The sequence below is a fragment of the Hypomesus nipponensis genome, chromosome 25, assembly GCF_054491055.1.
Source record: "Hypomesus nipponensis isolate SF chromosome 25, ASM5449105v1, whole genome shotgun sequence".
NCBI classification, from domain to species: Eukaryota; Metazoa; Chordata; class Actinopteri; order Osmeriformes; family Osmeridae; genus Hypomesus; species Hypomesus nipponensis.
Window position 1 is genome coordinate 10,475,275 of NC_140385.1, and position 17,539 is coordinate 10,492,813.

General features: G+C 51.7%; 1 protein-coding gene across 3 annotated transcripts in view; it reads right to left on the reverse strand.

Moving 5' to 3' along the window:
- The window catches only part of LOC146222206 (glucosidase 2 subunit beta-like), a 112,688-nt gene that overhangs the window by 69,660 nt on the left and 25,489 nt on the right, over positions 1-17,539 (reverse strand). For all 3 annotated transcript variants that reach the window (XM_084692180.1, XM_084692179.1, XM_084692181.1), the window contains one exon: positions 9,925-10,011. In XM_084692180.1, the coding sequence (XP_084548306.1) occupies positions 9,925-10,011 (87 nt within the window). The remainder of the gene's footprint in view (positions 1-9,924; positions 10,012-17,539) is intronic.

Below are 17,539 nucleotides of genomic sequence, written 5' to 3' on the forward strand. Positions count from 1 at the left end.
TTTGACCAGGACAGAATGTCACCAATCCGAGGCTTGTAACACTCGGTGACTAAGATAGTGCCATGTTTCAAGAGTTCACATCCTCGCCTGTCTGGCATCGGGAGCGCCTTGGTCGACGCTAGCAGCAGCGGGGAGTGGATGGAGGCACTGTGAATAGCGCGCGCGCGCGCGCTCCGCGGAGAGGTAAAATAACGAGGAGTCGGTCGCGATGCGGCGAGGAGAGAACCGCTACAGATCCTTGGGCCTCTGGCTGGGCAGCTGTGAAAAACGTCTACCGTCCGTCCGCCCCCCCCCCCCCCCCCGTGCCTTCCTGTTTCCCCCTCCCTTCTGTTCTCCTCCTTCCCTCCCCTCCGCTGTTCAAGCGGGGGACAGAGTCGCCCAGAGAGATGTTTCTGTCGCTGTGCTGGGCGGAGCCTCCTTCTCCTCTGTCTCTCGCGCTCAGGGTGAGTCTGAGTGAGGGAGTCAGAGTGGTTTAACCAGTGGAGCTTTTGATGAATTGTAATGACACGAGGCACCCCATGTCACCTCCTCTTTCTCCTGACAGCCTTTGCTGTCCATGTGAGCCCTATTTGGGAACGCTCGACTTGAAGGGGGGTCTTCGTAAGCGGCCATGACACCTTTTATGAAGTCGTACATTGCACCTTCGTGACTTGTGATGTATCGTTCATAACAATGCTCGTAACGAATGATTTAAATATCGTTTGACGTTGAATTTCTGCCTACAAGTCTTTGAATGAAATCCCAGAACCAAATATATATGCAACAAGGTTTGCCTTTTTAAAGGTCAAGACAAAAAAAAAACATATATATTTTTGACTAACATCATACAACTGTATTAAATGTTGTTTAACTATGTCTGATACCCTGCCACACCACACCACAGCCGTGTGTGTGTGTGTGTGTGTGTGTGTGTGTGCGTGTGTGTGTGTGAGTTACATTTACAGTACCAAGACCCTCTTCAAGGAAAGTATCCAATATTTCATTTCCACCCCTCTCTTTCTCCCCCACAATCCCTGTCAGTCTACAAAGTCTATATTCCAATAAAGCAGACATGCCCTCAAGTACATCCCCCCCCCCAAAAAAATAAGCTCACCGCACAAGAGCGAAAACATTGTGGAGAGTTTGCGTGCGCACTCGTGCGTGTAAGTCAAGGGAAAAAAGTGCCTCGGCAATGTCCTTGGCGCCCTTCAGCTCAGAGTGATGGGCATATGTGGCAGATTTACATCCTGGTCCTAATTTGATAGCTGCTAATGAAAATGGAGCATGCAGCGTCGAGACATGCACCCACGACATTGGCACCCTCTACTGCTGACAGGGTGCATGCTGGGAAGCCCGAGATCGAGGGCCAACGGACTCGTTTGTGGTTGACCTCGGTGAAGCGCAGTGGGTTTCTGAAGTCGAAGGGGTGGGGTTGTGTGAAAGCTCCACGTTGCCCGAGGTCTGGTGTCTCCGTGTCTCTTCTTGAACGCCCGAGACTGCGGAGAGCACGGGCCGGCCGCGTGTGTAGCGGGCCGTGTGCGTGTTCGCATGTGCCTCGGCATGCAAGCGTGTGCTTTCTGAAGTGACGGGGGGGGGGGGTGGGCTGGCGGAGAGAGAAGGATACCCACCATGGACCCACGTGCACTTTGTCATGTGTGAACGAGAGGAGAGACACACACGGCAGCCCGGAAAGAGAAAGCAAGAATAAAAAGGGGGGGAGGGGGGCCCTCACAAGGGCCACTACTTCCCACATCAAAGGCACGTTGTCACAACAGACTGTCGGCGGCCACCTCGCCGCGGCGACAGCGCTCACCGACGCCGGCGTGTGGGAGGGAGGGAGGGAGGGAGGGAGGGAGGGAGGGAGGGAGGGAGGGAGGGAGGGAGGGAGGGAGGGAGGGAGGGAGGGAGGGAGGGAGGGAGGGAGGGAGGGAGGGAGGGAGGGAGGGAGGGAGGGAGGGAGGGAGGGAGGGAGGGAGGGAGGGAGGGAGGGAGGAGGAGTTCAACACAATGGACAAATTGTCTGGATGTGTGCGGCAGAGCGCCGATTCTGGAGAGGGGAAATTGCCGCGAGCGAGCCGGCGGTTTCCCCCCGCCCCTCCGTGAAATTGAATATCGCGGAGGAAATGAGGTGTGCTTTCCAATAAGGGGGCCGACGATCATCGCAGCCATCTCGCGTTTGGGGAATGTGAAATCGAGAGAGGTGGGCTCCTGTAAAAGATAGAGGGGGGGGGGGGGGGGATGATAGTGGTATTTTTCTACTGTTTATACAGGTCTGTGTGTTCTCCTGACAGAGAGGAGAACGAAGGAAGTGCTGGCAGGAGCAGGTGGACATGGAGGTGGCTTGGGAGTTTCGAGGGAAGCTCCTCCTCGTCTTTTCCGAAAGATTTGGAAGTCTGATATGCGGCCAGCTGTTAAGTGTTTGGTGACATGGAGAGAAGGGCTCGGCAAATAAAGATCGATTCGACTGATCCGGTGGAAACGTCTGGGCCAGGCAGGGAAAACCCCTGGTTTCCTATCGACAAGAACGGATGACTTTCTACAGGTAAAACCCAGGAGTTAAACGCAGAGTAGGAACATGTCTGCGCTTTCATCTCTGAAGCTATCCTGAAGCACTACTCACAATTGCATGATCCCTAGAGCGGGTCAGGTCGACAACAAACTCGCCTATCCTGCAATAAAAACGATCTGAAAAGGTTGTGCCACGCACGTTGGATTGTCGTTTCTCATCAATATTTCCAGGAACTAGTCACGGGAGGTCAGAAGCTGGGAGAGACTGCTGGAGACAGTGTGCTGTTCGACCTTCCCCTGCAGGTTCCTACTGGTGTACACTGGCCATGTTGACCTACAGTGCATCAACAACATCTGACGACCAGTCGAGGTGGCTTGAAATTGAAACCTCCTCTCCAAGAGTCCAGTTAACTCTTGTGCGGCACGACATGTGAAGGTTTGGACCAACCAATGAGAGACCTGGCTGAAACACCCCACAGTGATTGGACGGTGAAAAATTGAGAGAAAAAAAATTGGGGGGGGGGGGGGTGATAGCATGCTGGAATACTACGTTTACCAATCTTCGGTGGGTAAATCTGTCCCCTTTGATGTCATCTTTCGTTGTACTCTTTAGCACAACGGATGATCATCCTTGCATTCTCATTTAGCATGAGACATACGTTGAATTGCTCATTTGCTGTTACATCTTCACGTGGCGCTCCATTCACGATCGTCGAACGGGATAGGGAATTCAAAGTGAAAAGCTGCCTGGACAGAACGTGTAGCAGCGCACCTGACCATGTGCAGTTGGAAAGAAATTCCTAAATGGGGCAGAGGAAAACAAAAAGGGAAAAAGGGGCGAAGGAGTGTGGGGTGGGGTGGGGTGGGGAGTTCCTCGTCACTGGTGCCTGCATATCGGGCTGTCAGGAGGCCTCGCGTGCGACTCCCCATGCCCAGCTGAGTGAAACCGAGGCAATGTACCCCATGAAATATTCAACAAAGTTGTCTTTGCTAAAAAAGAGGGGGGCAGGGCGTGGGGGGTGGCGCGAGGGAGGGCGAAACCCCGAATGCTTTCCATGTCAAGTCTGCTTAGGTCTCTTTACAGAGAGGAGCGGGGGGGGGGGCGGGCGGCGTGGGGGAGACGGCGGGGGGGTCCATTAAATGTTCACACAAAAGCACCCCCCACAGGGCGCCGGCGCCGCACCATCAGCACCCCGTCCCTGAAAATAGTCCACCCCTCAAAGACTGAAAAACAAAGAGAAATGCAACGAAACCCGACGACTGTACTCTCTCTGCTGAAACGAGCTGATATCTCCTTCCTCGTTTCTCCCGCCTCAGTTAGCTCTCTCGCGGGATGGAGCGCCTCTGTGACTCGCCATGCCTTGAAAAGCGCGATCGGGAGAGGGGGGGGGGGCAGGGGGGAACGGGGACACAGCATGCTTCAAATATGACACTTCCGCATCTAGAACGACGTGCTTTCCAAGACCATCTCTCGTCCGATAGCGAATACACCTTTGAAAAGAAGACGCTCGACCTTGAAAGGATGAAAGACCGTTGCCTTTGCGCCTAACCCACATCACCCGGGGGGGCCTACGTTCGGTAATGTCGAAGCTATAAATGGCAACAAGATGGCAATGGGACGTGCTGTGTGCATTGGGTCTTCTTCTTCTTCCTCCTATTGATAACAACGTCCGTGCGCTCCCCATCATACCGCTTCATCAGGAGACTCGGCTCATTTGCCCGGCCTGTCAACCCGACAGTCCTCCGAGGTGTTTTGAACACCTCGCCGACCGTTTAGGGGCCCATCTTTGCCGTTTAGCACCGATGAGGACGACAACATGGCTGCTCAGCATATCATGCCTTTATCAACATGATGAAGGACACAGCGCTAAGGGGTGAGCAGACCCTGTGCGTGGGCTGCTCATCTAGTAACATGGAGGCAGATAGTCGGATTTCAGGAACTGTTTCTCACCGAGGTGGCCCTTGGTCCCAGAAGGAAATCTGAATTGGATCTTGTCCGCAAGACACCATGAAATAGTTTTTAAGAGCCCCGGCACTCTTAAAGTTATATATTTTAAAATGCCATCATTTTGGCTAAAGGAACAGCACATTCTCCCTGTTCCGTGGTCAATTTGGACAGGAACGTTTTGACGGAACTCAGAATGGTTCCCATTTGCTAAGTAGAGAAGAGACAGCCCCTCGGGCACAAAGTGAGGAACATTCCAACAGAGCCTTTGTCTTCACCGGCACTGATAGGAAAACGGTTTCTGTATGGATTTTTGCAGAACTGGAGCCTCCCCGAACACAAAGCAGACGGATCCAAGCTGGTGGGTGAAACAGAGGCTGGAGAGGCAGCAGACTCTGGTGGGTGAAACAGAGGCTGGGGAGGCAGCAGACTCTGGTGGGTGAAACAGAGGCTGGGGAGGCAGCAGACTCTGGTGGGTGAAACAGAGGCTGGAGAGGCAGCAGACTCTGGTGGGTGAAACAGAGGCTGGGGAGGCAGCAGACTCTGGTGGGTGAAACAGAGGCTGGGGAGGCTGCAGACTCTGGTGGGTGAAACAGAGGCTGGAGAGGCAGCAGACTCTGGTGGGTGAAACAGAGGCTGGGGAGGCAGCAGACTCTGGTGGGTGAAACAGAGGCTGGGGAGGCAGCAGACTCTGGTGGGTGAAACAGAGGCTGGGGAGGCAGCAGACTCTGGTGGGTGAAACAGAGGCTGGGGAGGCAGCAGACTCTGGTGGGTGAAACAGAGGCTGGAGAGGCAGCAGACTCTGGTGGGTGAAACAGAGGCTGGGGAGGCAGCAGACTCTGGTGGGTGAAACAGAGGCTGGGGAGGCAGCAGACTCTGGTGGGTGAAACAGAGGCTGGGGAGGCAGCAGACTCTGGTGGGTGAAACAGAGGCTGGGGAGGCAGCAGACTCTGGTGGGTGAAACAGAGGCTGGGGAGGCAGCAGACTCTGGTGGGTGAAACAGAGGCTGGGGAGGCAGCAGACTCTGGTGGGTGAAACAGAGGCTGGGGAGGCAGCAGACTCTGGTGGGTGAAACAGAGACTGGGGAGGCAGCAGACTCTGGTGGGTGAAACAGAGGCTGGGGAGGCAGCAGACTCTGGTGGGTGAAACAGAGGCTGGGGAGGCAGCAGACTCTGGTGGGTGAAACAGAGGCTGGGGAGGCAGCAGACTCTGGTGGGTGAAACAGAGGCTGGGGAGGCAGCAGACTCTGGTGGGTGAAACAGAGGCTGGGGAGGCAGCAGACTCTGGTGGGTGAAACAGAGGCTGGAGAGGCAGCAGACTCTGGTGGGTGAAACAGAGGCTGGGGAGGCAGCAGACTCTGGTGGGTGAAACAGAGGCTGGGGAGGCAGCAGACTCTGGTGGGTGAAACAGAGGCTGGGGAGGCAGCAGACTCTGGTGGGTGAAACAGAGGCTGGGGAGGCAGCAGACTCTGGTGGGTGAAACAGAGGCTGGGGAGGCTGCAGACTCTGGTGGGTGAAACAGAGGCTGGGGAGGCAGCAGACTCTGGTGGGTGAAACAGAGGCTGGGGAGGCAGCAGACTCTGGTGGGTGAAACAGAGGCTGGGGAGGCAGCAGACTCTGGTGGGTGAAACAGAGGCTGGGGAGGCTGCAGACTCTGGTGGGTGAAACAGAGGCTGGGGAGGCTGCAGACTCTGGTGGGTGAAACAGAGGCTGGGGAGGCAGCAGACTCTGGTGGGTGAAACAGAGGCTGGGGAGGCAGCAGACTCTGGTGGGTGAAACAGAGGCTGGGGAGGCAGCAGACTCTGGTGGGTGAAACAGAGGCTGGGGAGGCTGCAGACTCTGGTGGGTGAAACAGAGGCTGGAGAGGCAGCAGACTCTGGTGGGTGAAACAGAGGCTGGGGAGGCAGCAGACTCTGGTGGGTGAAACAGAGGCTGGGGAGGCAGCAGACTCTGGTGGGTGAAACAGAGGCTGGAGAGGCAGCAGACTCTGGTGGGTGAAACAGAGGCTGGGGAGGCTGCAGACTCTGGTGGGTGAAACAGAGGCTGGAGAGGCAGCAGACTCTGGTGGGTGAAACAGAGGCTGGGGAGGCAGCAGACTCTGGTGGGTGAAACAGAGGCTGGGGAGGCAGCAGACTCTGGTGGGTGAAACAGAGGCTGGGGAGGCAGCAGACTCTGGTGGGTGAAACAGAGGCTGGGGAGGCAGCAGACTCTGGTGGGTGAAACAGAGGCTGGGGAGGCAGCAGACTCTGGTGGGTGAAACAGAGGCTGGGGAGGCAGCAGACTCTGGTGGGTGAAACAGAGGCTGGGGAGGCAGCAGACTCTGGTGGGTGAAACAGAGGCTGGGGAGGCAGCAGACTCTGGTGGGTGAAACAGAGGCTGGGGAGGCAGCAGACTCTGGTGGGTGAAACAGAGGCTGGGGAGGCAGCAGACTCTGGTGGGTGAAACAGAGGCTGGGGAGGCAGCAGACTCTGGTGGGTGAAACAGAGGCTGGGGAGGCAGCAGACTCTGGTGGGTGAAACAGAGGCTGGGGAGGCAGCAGACTCTGGTGGGTGAAACAGAGGCTGGGGAGGCAGCAGACTCTGGTGGGTGAAACAGAGGCTGGGGAGGCAGCAGACTCTGGTGGGTGAAACAGAGGCTGGGGAGGCAGCAGACTTGATGGCCCAGTTGTCCTTAATTGTTATGCAAGCCAGCCAGCCCAGTGATACTGGTAGGATGCCACCCACTCCCCATCTACCCCCCTCTAACCCTCACAACATTAGCGCCAAGCTAAACCAGCTTGTAGTCAAATGTAAAAACGGTCTGGGGGTTTGTGTGCACGTGTGGGGAGGGTGTAAGGGGAGCGAGACAATGAGCTTTTAATTGGGGCCTGTGATTCTGCGTGAGTCATTGCGCGTGTTTGCGTTCCGACGACGGGCTGCTGTCACGGCGGCAGCGGCTGGCAGCCTCGTCGCCCCGTTGCCAGCGTTACGCGCCAGTCGCCGTTTGCAGCGCGGGGCGCCATGAGAAGGCGTTTGCGAGCCGCCATCGACGCTGTTGCGCTCGACTTCAGCACAACACAATTAGAGCCCACACAGCCCTTTTGTATTGGTGTGAAAAGGTCACTCCTGTCAACCCAATATAATGCTCTCTCTCTTCCTGTCAAGATTTGGTTTCAAAAACATCTGGAGGAGACAGACAGAGAGAGACAGAGAGAGACAGAGAGAGAGACAGAGAGAGAGAGACAGAGAGAGAGAGAGAGACAGACAGACAGAGAGAGACAGAGAGAGAGAGACAGAGACAGAGAGAGCGAGACAGAGAGAGCGAGACAGAGAGAGAGACAGACAGAGAGAGACAGAGAGAGACACAGACAGAGAGAGACAGAGAGAGAGACAGAGAGAGAGAGACAGAGAGAGAGACAGAGAGAGAGACAGAGAGAGAAAGACAGAGAGAGACAGAGAGAGAAAGACAGAGAGAGACAGAGAGAGTCTCTCAAGGCCACTCCCTGAGGGACAGTGAACCAACCCTGTACAACTGTTAAAACATTTCTGTATATTAACATGCATTTATGTGTTACTGTTACTCTTACTATGCTACTGTTATATTGTACTGCCATATTATTATTGTTATACTCCTCGTAAATGCTATGATACATATGTTAAAATGTCCTTTCAATAGGGACTGCTTTGGCATTACTGCTCAACCCGAACTGTCATGCCAATAAAGCATTCTGAACTGAAACTGAACTGAGAGAGACACAGAGAGAGACAGAGACACACACAGAGAGAGAGAGAGAGAGAGAGAGAGAGAGAGATAAAGAGAGAGAGAGAGAGATAAAGAGAGAGAGAGAGAGATAAAGAGAGAGAGAGAGATAAAGAGAGAGAGAGAGATAAAGAGAGAGAGAGAGATAAAGAGAGAGAGATAAAGAGAGAGAGAGAGAGAGAGAGAGAGAGAGAGAGAGACAGGAATGACATGGTGGTGGTGTAGGGTGGGAGGAAGGGGAGGGTAAAGGGGACACAGCCAACATTATAAATATTAGATTAGTAAATCATATAAATATATGACAACGGTGACTCATCACGCGTTCAGCGGGGAGAAACTCGATTCGCAGAACGGCGGTCTGGAGAAAGTAGATAGAGGGCACGGAGGCCACACTTCAGAGAGACAAGATGGCGCGTTCAAGCCCGCACTTCGCGTGGACACAGATTTCAGCTGCTCAGCCAGACATCGGTCGATCTGACAGATGTATCCTTGCAGCTGCTTCGTATACATAGACACACACACACACACGCATCTGTTTTTAATGCACATTTCTCCCAAGCATATCGGGAAGAAACTGCTCCCCCCCCCTTGCTGAATAGTGAGAAGGAATCAATTCAATCTGCTGGACAGCGACTGAGGGAGATACTTTATATTTTTGGTTCGAGAGGACGCAATTGAAAAACAAATAAACCTGCGTGTATTTGACTGCTGTTGCCATGAAACAGGAGGCTGAGTGTCTTCATATTCGCATTCCGCGATAGGAAGGCCGGCGGCCCGGATAAGTCCGTTGGACGTCCCAAATCTAATCTCCGCCCGAGTGTGTTTTGGTCTATGGAAATGACGAGCTTCTTATCGGCGCGGGTGGGTTATTTGCGCGGACTCGCTGCGAAGGGACTCAATCACCGCTGCCCGGCGATAGGGCCCGCTCTCCTCCTCCCGCCCCGTCCCCCCGCCCCCCCTGTCTTTCTTTATCTGGGTGACAGGAAATGAAAGGATGGTATCTTTCCGGCGCCCGTGGTGTCTTCGGTTCGGGAGGCGGCGACTGTGCGCGCGTGGCGAGGCGCTGCCCTTTTCGTTAGGGGCCCCCCTTAGAAGGGGAACCTGCTTGTCTGTATGCAAACAATAGGTGTATTATGGATGCCGGGCGAGCGTACGTGGAAGGACTTTTTTACAGGGGGTTTCTGTGGTGCTATGGAAACACTGGCTCAGACAGGTTGGCTGGAGTGAGGGTGTCTGTGGGGGCGTGTGTGTGTATGAAAGCGAGAGAGGGAAAGAAAGAGAGAGAGAGAGAGAGAGAGAGAGAGAGAGAGAGAGAGAGAGAGAGAGAGAGAGAGAGAGAGAGAGAGAGAGAGAGAGAGAGAGAGAGGGAGAGAGGGAGAGAGAGGAAAAGCAGATGGGCCTGTGTATTTCTCCCCGTGAATGTCTGCATGTTAGATGTTGAAGAAGCCCCCCGAAAAGGCCAGGCATAAATAAGAATAGAAATAAGGGGTCACACCTCCCGGTTCCATTGTGCAAGGGCCGGAGAGAAAACGACAGGGGCCGGAAGTGTCAGGGACGGAGGGAGGTATTGTCATGAAGAGGATGGAGAGGCAGAAGTCGAAAGAAAAAGACCAACAAAAAAAGGCGAGGTGCGGAAGGAAGGATGAACGGAGGGGGACGGGGGGGGGGCAGGGGTTTCACTCAAAGGGGTGAAGAAGGGATGGACGGAAGGCAGGAGAGGAAGGGAGGAGTGGGGAGGGGGAAGGTTAATCTCACCTTTACACTGTCACTGGCCGTGTGGCTGCTCCAGAGTGTCGGCTGCAACCTGGAGAGATCCACCTGCTGGTTCCCCCCGAGCAGAGCCTGTGGGAGTAACACACTGATGAGCACGACACACACACACACACACACACGTACGCACAATCACACAGCCCTCGTACCTGCCAGCCCGGCGGTTACAGATGTATAAAAAAAGTGCATGACATAACTGATAATAAACTGTGCATGTGTCTTACTTGCCCCCAAAATATCCCCTTCCGCCATTTCTGCTTATCATTTCAAGCCAGTTTCTCATGACATCAGCTTTTGCAGCCGCAGGGCTGAGTTTACTGCTTATATAAGTCAGATGATATTAATCATATAGAAGGGCAGCAGTTAAGCAGATATACTGCAGGTTTCCGAGCACTTTTGGTTCCCTCGCCGATGTGTACACAGACTGCCACCCTGTTCCTAGCAACCTCCTCCACAAAAAAGATGAGAAAATGGACAGTTGAATGAACCCAGACTACTGTAGGATGGATGCTAGCGGGTGACACGTGACCCTTTCATAAGGGGAGGAGGAGAGTACGGAGGGCGGATTCAGCGGAGCGATGTCCACCAGTGAATACCCATCAGTCATTGCGTGTGAAGCCGAACGTGAAGGCCACTGTGTGGGCAGCAGAGGGACTGGCGGAGCAAGGTGGAGAGGCTCAGAGAGAGAGAGAGAGAGAGAGAGAGAGAGAGAGACAGAGACAGAGACAGACAGAGAGAGAGAGAGAGAGAGAGAGAGAGAGAGAGAGAGAGGGGGATAAAGAGAGAGGGAGAGAGAGAGAGAGAGCAAGAGAGAGAGAGAGAGAGGGGTGGGGGGGGTTATTCATGTGCAATGCGGTCCCCTGGAAGCCATTTTGGCAGCGTGCGTAGCGCAGCAGGGTGGTGACCTTTCAGATCCCATGCACAATTAAGCTAAGCTAATAAACACGAGTGTGTTGCGGCTAGCCTCAGTGACCAGGGCTCAGATAAAGCTGGGACAAAAGGCTCCCTCACTCAGGTGAATCACCGTAGAGATCATCGGGGGGGGGGGGGGGGGATGTAGAGTTTGGAGGGCTCTGTTTTAGTAGGTAGTCACTGTAAAACTCCCTTCAGTTTCTGGTTTTGCTTTTTCAGAAACTCCCTTCGGAACGACAGACAGTGTTCTCATGAAATAAGCCATGAAGGGAACTAGTACACATGTCTACCATTGCGCTAGTCTAGCAAACAGCAGAGCACAGTGATCAGGGATGTAGGTTTGTAGGTTTCCACTTCCTGTGGAAAAAAGTCTGTCAAAAAGACAAACTTTTAACTGTGAGGACATGATCCCACATGCCGCAAAGCTGGCGCGGCACTCATCATAAAATCATTTTGACAGTCCAGTTTTTTTTTTGAAGAGAGACCAGACTGCTCTTTGGAGTGAAACACAACATAAAACTGCTAAGTTAGGAGGATTTGCCAGGCAGCCCAAGTGTTCAGAAAATGTCATGATCACTTAGAAACCAAGATGTCAAATCAGGAAATAAATGTGTCATTCGGTATGCATATTCCTTTTAACCAGAGGCTTAATCAATACCATTATAGTTGGAGCCATCTCTGTATTTCTTGAATCTGCTTCATTGACAGTGCCCAGATCAAACGGATAAAATTACACACTCTAATGAAGCGTCTTTGTAGATTTGGGTAACTGTTTCGGAGCACAGTAAGTGAATTTAAGGAACTCGGGAACTCTCTCTTCCCTGTGCATACAATTGAAATGCATCTACCACATAATGCATGTTAATTTATTACAGTTATAAATAAATAGTAGATACCAACCTAACCACCATATCTGGAGTACTCTAAATTGGTCCCTCAGCTTTAAAATGAATTTGTAACACTTATGCAATGTCAAACTGAAAGACTGTACATGAAAAAAACTGTTAACAGGTTAGTTTGGAGTATGGCATGGTTTTTACACTATTAAACCCTATAGCTATGACTTAAAATAAGTAATTATTTTAATCATATATTTTTTAACATATTTATAAACATATTTGTCGCCGACTTGTATGTGCACCAATCCACTTCTTATGCCTCTTAGTAAAAACATAGTTCCAAAACAATTTGTTCAATCTAAATTCGTACATTTGTGAGTAATCTACATTTCTCTATGCAGGCATATTCTTTACCAGATATGCCCTTTGAATGATTACAAATAGTTTGGAGATATATTACTGTTTAACTACCAATATCCATTCAAATGAATCCAGTGGCAGAACTATTCCTTGATGTATTTCACAAAGCATTATTCACACATCCACCTTGGTAAGATATATTACATTTCTGTTTCGACTTATGAGACATTTCACCTTACAGTATACTGCGGAAGGTGTGGCAATATCTAGGGCAAATATAGTTTCATATCATCTTCTAACAAACCACACAAGTGGAAATATTACACGCCCACACAAGAACACAATTGGACAGATTCTAGCAAATTCTACTTGTAGGATGTAGATCTTATGGATCGTCCTTGTCCCCCTCCAACCAAAATGCAATTTTTGTAGGTGGAATCACCGCTTTCTCCGCCCACAACAACTCCCTCAAAGCCATGTACAGACAGTGCTTGTAAAGTCACTGCCCAAACAAATGTCACGTATATTACCACACTCATCATGTGATTTAGACCTGAGACCTCAAGAAATTCTGAAAAAAAAGTAATAGACTACTGTGGGTGATGAGTCTGCAGCAGCAAAAGAGGTATAAATGACATTTAATATATATATTTATATATATATTTGTTATATATATATATATATATATATATATTTATATATATATTTGTTTGCTCTTCATAAACATTCTGACGGCTCAAACCAGTGGTTGACTTTCTCTCATGTTAATAGACGGTCAGAGATGCCCTTCCTAGTAAACCTGGTGGGCAAGACATATTAGAATACCAGACGAAACACTGTCCCTACCAGGAGGGGACAGACGAAACGCTCATTTTAGCCCTCAGCAGCTCCCACCCTTTGGTGAATGCAACATGTGTGCTTTTAGATGTGACTACCAGCTCTATAGCTCAGTTCTTTCATTGTCAGGCATTGCACACAAACAGAGTGAAGAGTGAAGGTGTTTGTTCCTGCTCTTCTGCCTGTGTCTCCCTGTGCGTTCGGGTCCTCCTGCTGCGCTCAGCGTGACTACTGGGCTGCACTCCCAAATCAAACAAGATCTTCCATCAGTTATGCCTATTGAACACCTCTCTACATCTGCGGTAAATGGTTTTAATGAAAAATAAATACGGAGTAATTGCCAGTTTCCCCCCCTTGCGCTGCCTTGCGATCATTGTGACCCAGCTTGTGCACCATGACGGTGGGTCACAATGACCCAAAGGCAGCACAAGGGTTAAGTCAACCCAGAGGAATGGCATAGGACTTGTGACAGGTGACTTCTATGCAAACTCTGTCTTGCGAGGAAAGTCCTGTGCTATGGGGTGATGTTATTCCACACAGAAATGGTCTGTCTAATCTGGAATTAGCTGCTCATCTTACTGCAGACAAATATGTTTCCCCCCCATTCCAAGCCACTGCCTGACTGTATTTGAAGCATTTGAAAGTGGAACATCACACGGTTTTCAAGCAATTATCACTAAGTAGTGTATCACTTCCTGATACACTACCCAGCATGCATTTGCATTTTTTCCTCCTTTTTGGCATGTGTGGAGCATGAGGTTTGCCGGTTAGCTAACCGTTTGAGAACCCCTTGAAGAGCTTCACAGACGTCACAAAAACATTTGCCAACAAACACCAATTGGCTAAATCCCTGAGAGACAAGCCCGTTGAGTGTGGACCATAGAAAATATTTTCTCTAGTTGATTTTAGTTGGCAGAAACACTTCAGGTTTCTGTGCAGAACACGACTCTACTACTCGGGTTAAGATAGATGGCATAGAGTATAGTGTGGGGCTGTTTGCAATGAGATGGAACCAGAAATGCTAGTATTTTGTCAAATTATTATTATTTTGGTTTACAACACTCAAGCTATTGGTGGACGAGTTGCATACTGATGATTTCAGTGAACATGTATTCACTGTATTTGAGGTAGTAGAAACAAATGTAATCACTATTTCTTTTTGGAAATGTTACTGGGCCTTTGCCCTTGAAAGTGTCTATAGTGCTGATGAAAGGCTTTATGTTCACTTGGTAATATTCTACTTCGAAAACTCTGAGCAAAAATGTCATGCTGTATGTGTCTGTGATGCATTGCTAACTTTTTCTGCATGGTGCCTGTGATGCACTTTGTAGCCTGGTGTCTGTAAAAGCACTGCTTAGTTGAATTTGGTGTCAAAAGGAATGTATGCAAGAGTCACCTTGCTATTCTCAAAGAAGTCTTCATTGTTTCTGTCACTGCATAGGTCATTTAGCTTTACGTGTGTGTCACATAACAGACTGTTTCCATATTGACACTATAAAAAGTGTTGGACGAACACATTCAAAGTTGCTCTGCACTGAACAGCATGCTGTTAGTAGGCTGGAAGAGTCCTAACTTATCTCCTCAGGCAGTGGGCCCTTAACAGAGAAAGGAAAGGAACACAAAATAATAGAACTCATTGGGAGATTTCCCAGGATGCAACAGTGATCATCTTACCTGAGACTGAGATGTTTATCTAATCCCCCAGAGCATCGGGGCCCAATTTAAAGCCCAGATGACTTGCCCCCTCACTGTCCCATAGCAATTCAATGCCACATATTGTACTAGGTTCCAATCCATGTCACCTAGATACATTTTTGGGCCATCAGAGATCATTCAAGCACACCAGGTTGGGTGGTTGCGTTGGCGGAGTTCTTCGTTTGTCCGAGCTACAGGGAACTAAATCAAAAATAATTCTACACCTTGAAACTACTGTGATTTGCGATTCTCACTGTGAAAAAAAGTGGGGTAATAGTATCGGAATTACCCGCAAATAACGCCGATTTGTCATTAAAACAGGGTGAGGTGTGCTTTCGGGCACGAGTAATGCTTGCGGTTTGTCATCGTCAAGGACAAAAGGAAGAAGAAGTGGTCTCCCGTGGAGGGGAATCATGGGAAAATGACGCCAGCCAATTGCAGAGAGAGGAGCCCGTGTGGATGAAACGCTATCTGTCAACAGCTGTGATTAGAGCACAGGTGGTCCCCGGAACAGGCCTGCTGGGGGCCGACTATAGAGGCATGTTCACCATAAAACTCGGCTGCTTTATCCATCCACTGGAGTGTCACCAGCCATTATTAAACTGGAGAGAAATGATGACCTGCAGAGGACAACAACGTGGCTGTTTGGTGAACACGAGTGTCGAAAGAGGAAACGCCTTGGAGCTGGTTTAGCACGGGTCAAAGAATCCGTGAGCCAACGTCTGAAAAGTCGACGGGAACAGCGACGTAGCATGACTTGGCAAATCCGGGGCATTTTTTGAACCGAGCGTGACGAACGGCCCAAATAAACCACCTCGGATTCAAGAGCTACGCATCGCGCCAACAGCACACACATCCTCCGTTACTTGTTATTGAAGAAGTCTCCTCGTGTTATTCGGAGCCGTCTGTCATAACGGTGGCGCGTAAAACAGATTGCGCGGGCAGCTTCAAACCCAAGTCTTCCGCCGACCCCATCTCACAACACCCACGTGACACATGGACAGCCGTGACATCAGGCGCGCGTGGTCGCGTTGACCACGCTCATGAACGGCATCTCTTTTCTGGAACATGAAAGCGAGCGGTGGCCAAACGGATCGATGCGTGGCATCGCATCAGTCCATACTTCGCTCAGTATCCGGACTCGGGGAACATTTCCTAAAGGCCATAGGGTGGGCTTATCGTGGAGCTAAATGCCAATGTAATTATTAGTGTCTGGAGACAGTGGGAAGGGGAGAGCTTCCTGCGGCACAACACCATATTTAATTAATAAATGTCACCCTGTAGAGGGAATGAGGGCAGAGGGGAGCTTTTGTGCGCATGCCTGAGTGGGGGTGCGCACAGCTGTGCGTGCTTGTGTTGGTGTGTGAACGCTGGCCGGCTCTGGTCCACCAGAGTGTCACAGGTTACAGCCTGGAGGGGCGCCTGTCTTCACCCCGGTGAGAAGAGGACGTCGTACAGACACGAGAACGCGTGTGAGATTGGATCCTGCCAGTGAACGCTGGTCATGACACACTCGACACACTCTGCAGCATCGGTCGGAGGGAGGGAGGGAGGGAGGGAGGGAGGGAGGGAGGGAGGGAGGGAGGGAGGGAGGGAGGGAGGGAGGGAGGGAGGGAGGGAGGGAGGGAGGGAGGGAGGGAGGGAGGGAGGGAGGGAGGGAGGGAGGGAGGGAGGGAGGGAGGGAGGGAGGGAGGGAGGGAGGGAGGGAGGGAGGGAGGGAGGACTCAAAGGTCACGCGCAATGACAGGTGACATGATACTCCAAACGACCTTGTGACTCGCACCTCGGGGTCATGAGCTTTTTTTGTTGCCTTGTAAATATGACTCCACAAGGGGCTTTGAACCATGTGCCAGCGTGGGGTCAGATGCCCCAGTCAGAGAAAACAAACACTGATGTCCCAGGGAGTCCAGAAGCCCGTCTTTATCACAGGAGTAGGCGGCGCAGGTCCCTCTGACACACGCCCAGTAACGAGACACGAGTGTAGATCTGAGAGAAGCGGATAGGTCGAAGCGACGTGGTGTCGGCTCCAGCGTGCCCCCGGATTGGTGGATCATCCCCCGCCCACGCCGCTTCTGCTTTTCCCAGAACCCAAACAGGTGGCGATCTGGCGTCGTCTCTCGGTAACGACGGTGCCCATCTTACACCCCTGAAAAATCCTCGCAGACACAAATGCAGACGCCCCCCCCTCCCCCATCCCCCTGCCGACGGTGTCCCAGAAAAACCTGGGGGGCGGGGGGGGGGGGGGGGTCATGTGAGTCCTCCTGTCTCTCTCCTCGGCTCCTTGTCAGGGAGCCCGCGTGCAACAGGCGGACTGTCACAGAGGACACAATGTCGTCGTCGCCCCCCACCCCCACCCCCTCCCCACTCCACCCCTCTTCAGTGGAGTACTTCAGACAAGGCTCCACCTGGGACCTTCTGTAGCCTCCTCTGTCATCAGATCAGCCGCCGTCTGCTACCCAGCCCCCCCCCCCCCCTCCTCCTTAGCCTGGGGCTAAGAGAGGCTGAGAATATAGACTGGGGAGGGTGGGGTGGGGGTGGGGGGGTGGGGGGGGGGTGGGGGGGGGGGTGAGACAACGACACAGAAACATATTCGACGGAAGAAAAGAAGAAATAGATCAAGGTTTCCTGGACGGCTATAAAAAGACACCGGCTCTAAATGTTCCTTATGTAACGCTTTCTCCTCGCGTGGAAATGTTCCGACGGGGTGACGCGCTCCCCCGGCAACAAGAGAAGCGCTATTGTTGTATGGAAACAATGGCCAGACGATTTGAGGCGACTGTTTAGCAGAAAGCAGATGCTTTTTTTTTTTTCTTCTTTCGTGCTTCCCTCGCTCATCAACTTAACACCTACACCCCCCCCCCCTCCCCCCTCATCCCTACACCCCCCCCCCTCCCCCACGCCTCTCTCCTCCTGTTCTTCTCCTTCCTCGCCGGCTCTGCCTCACGAGTCTGAAATGG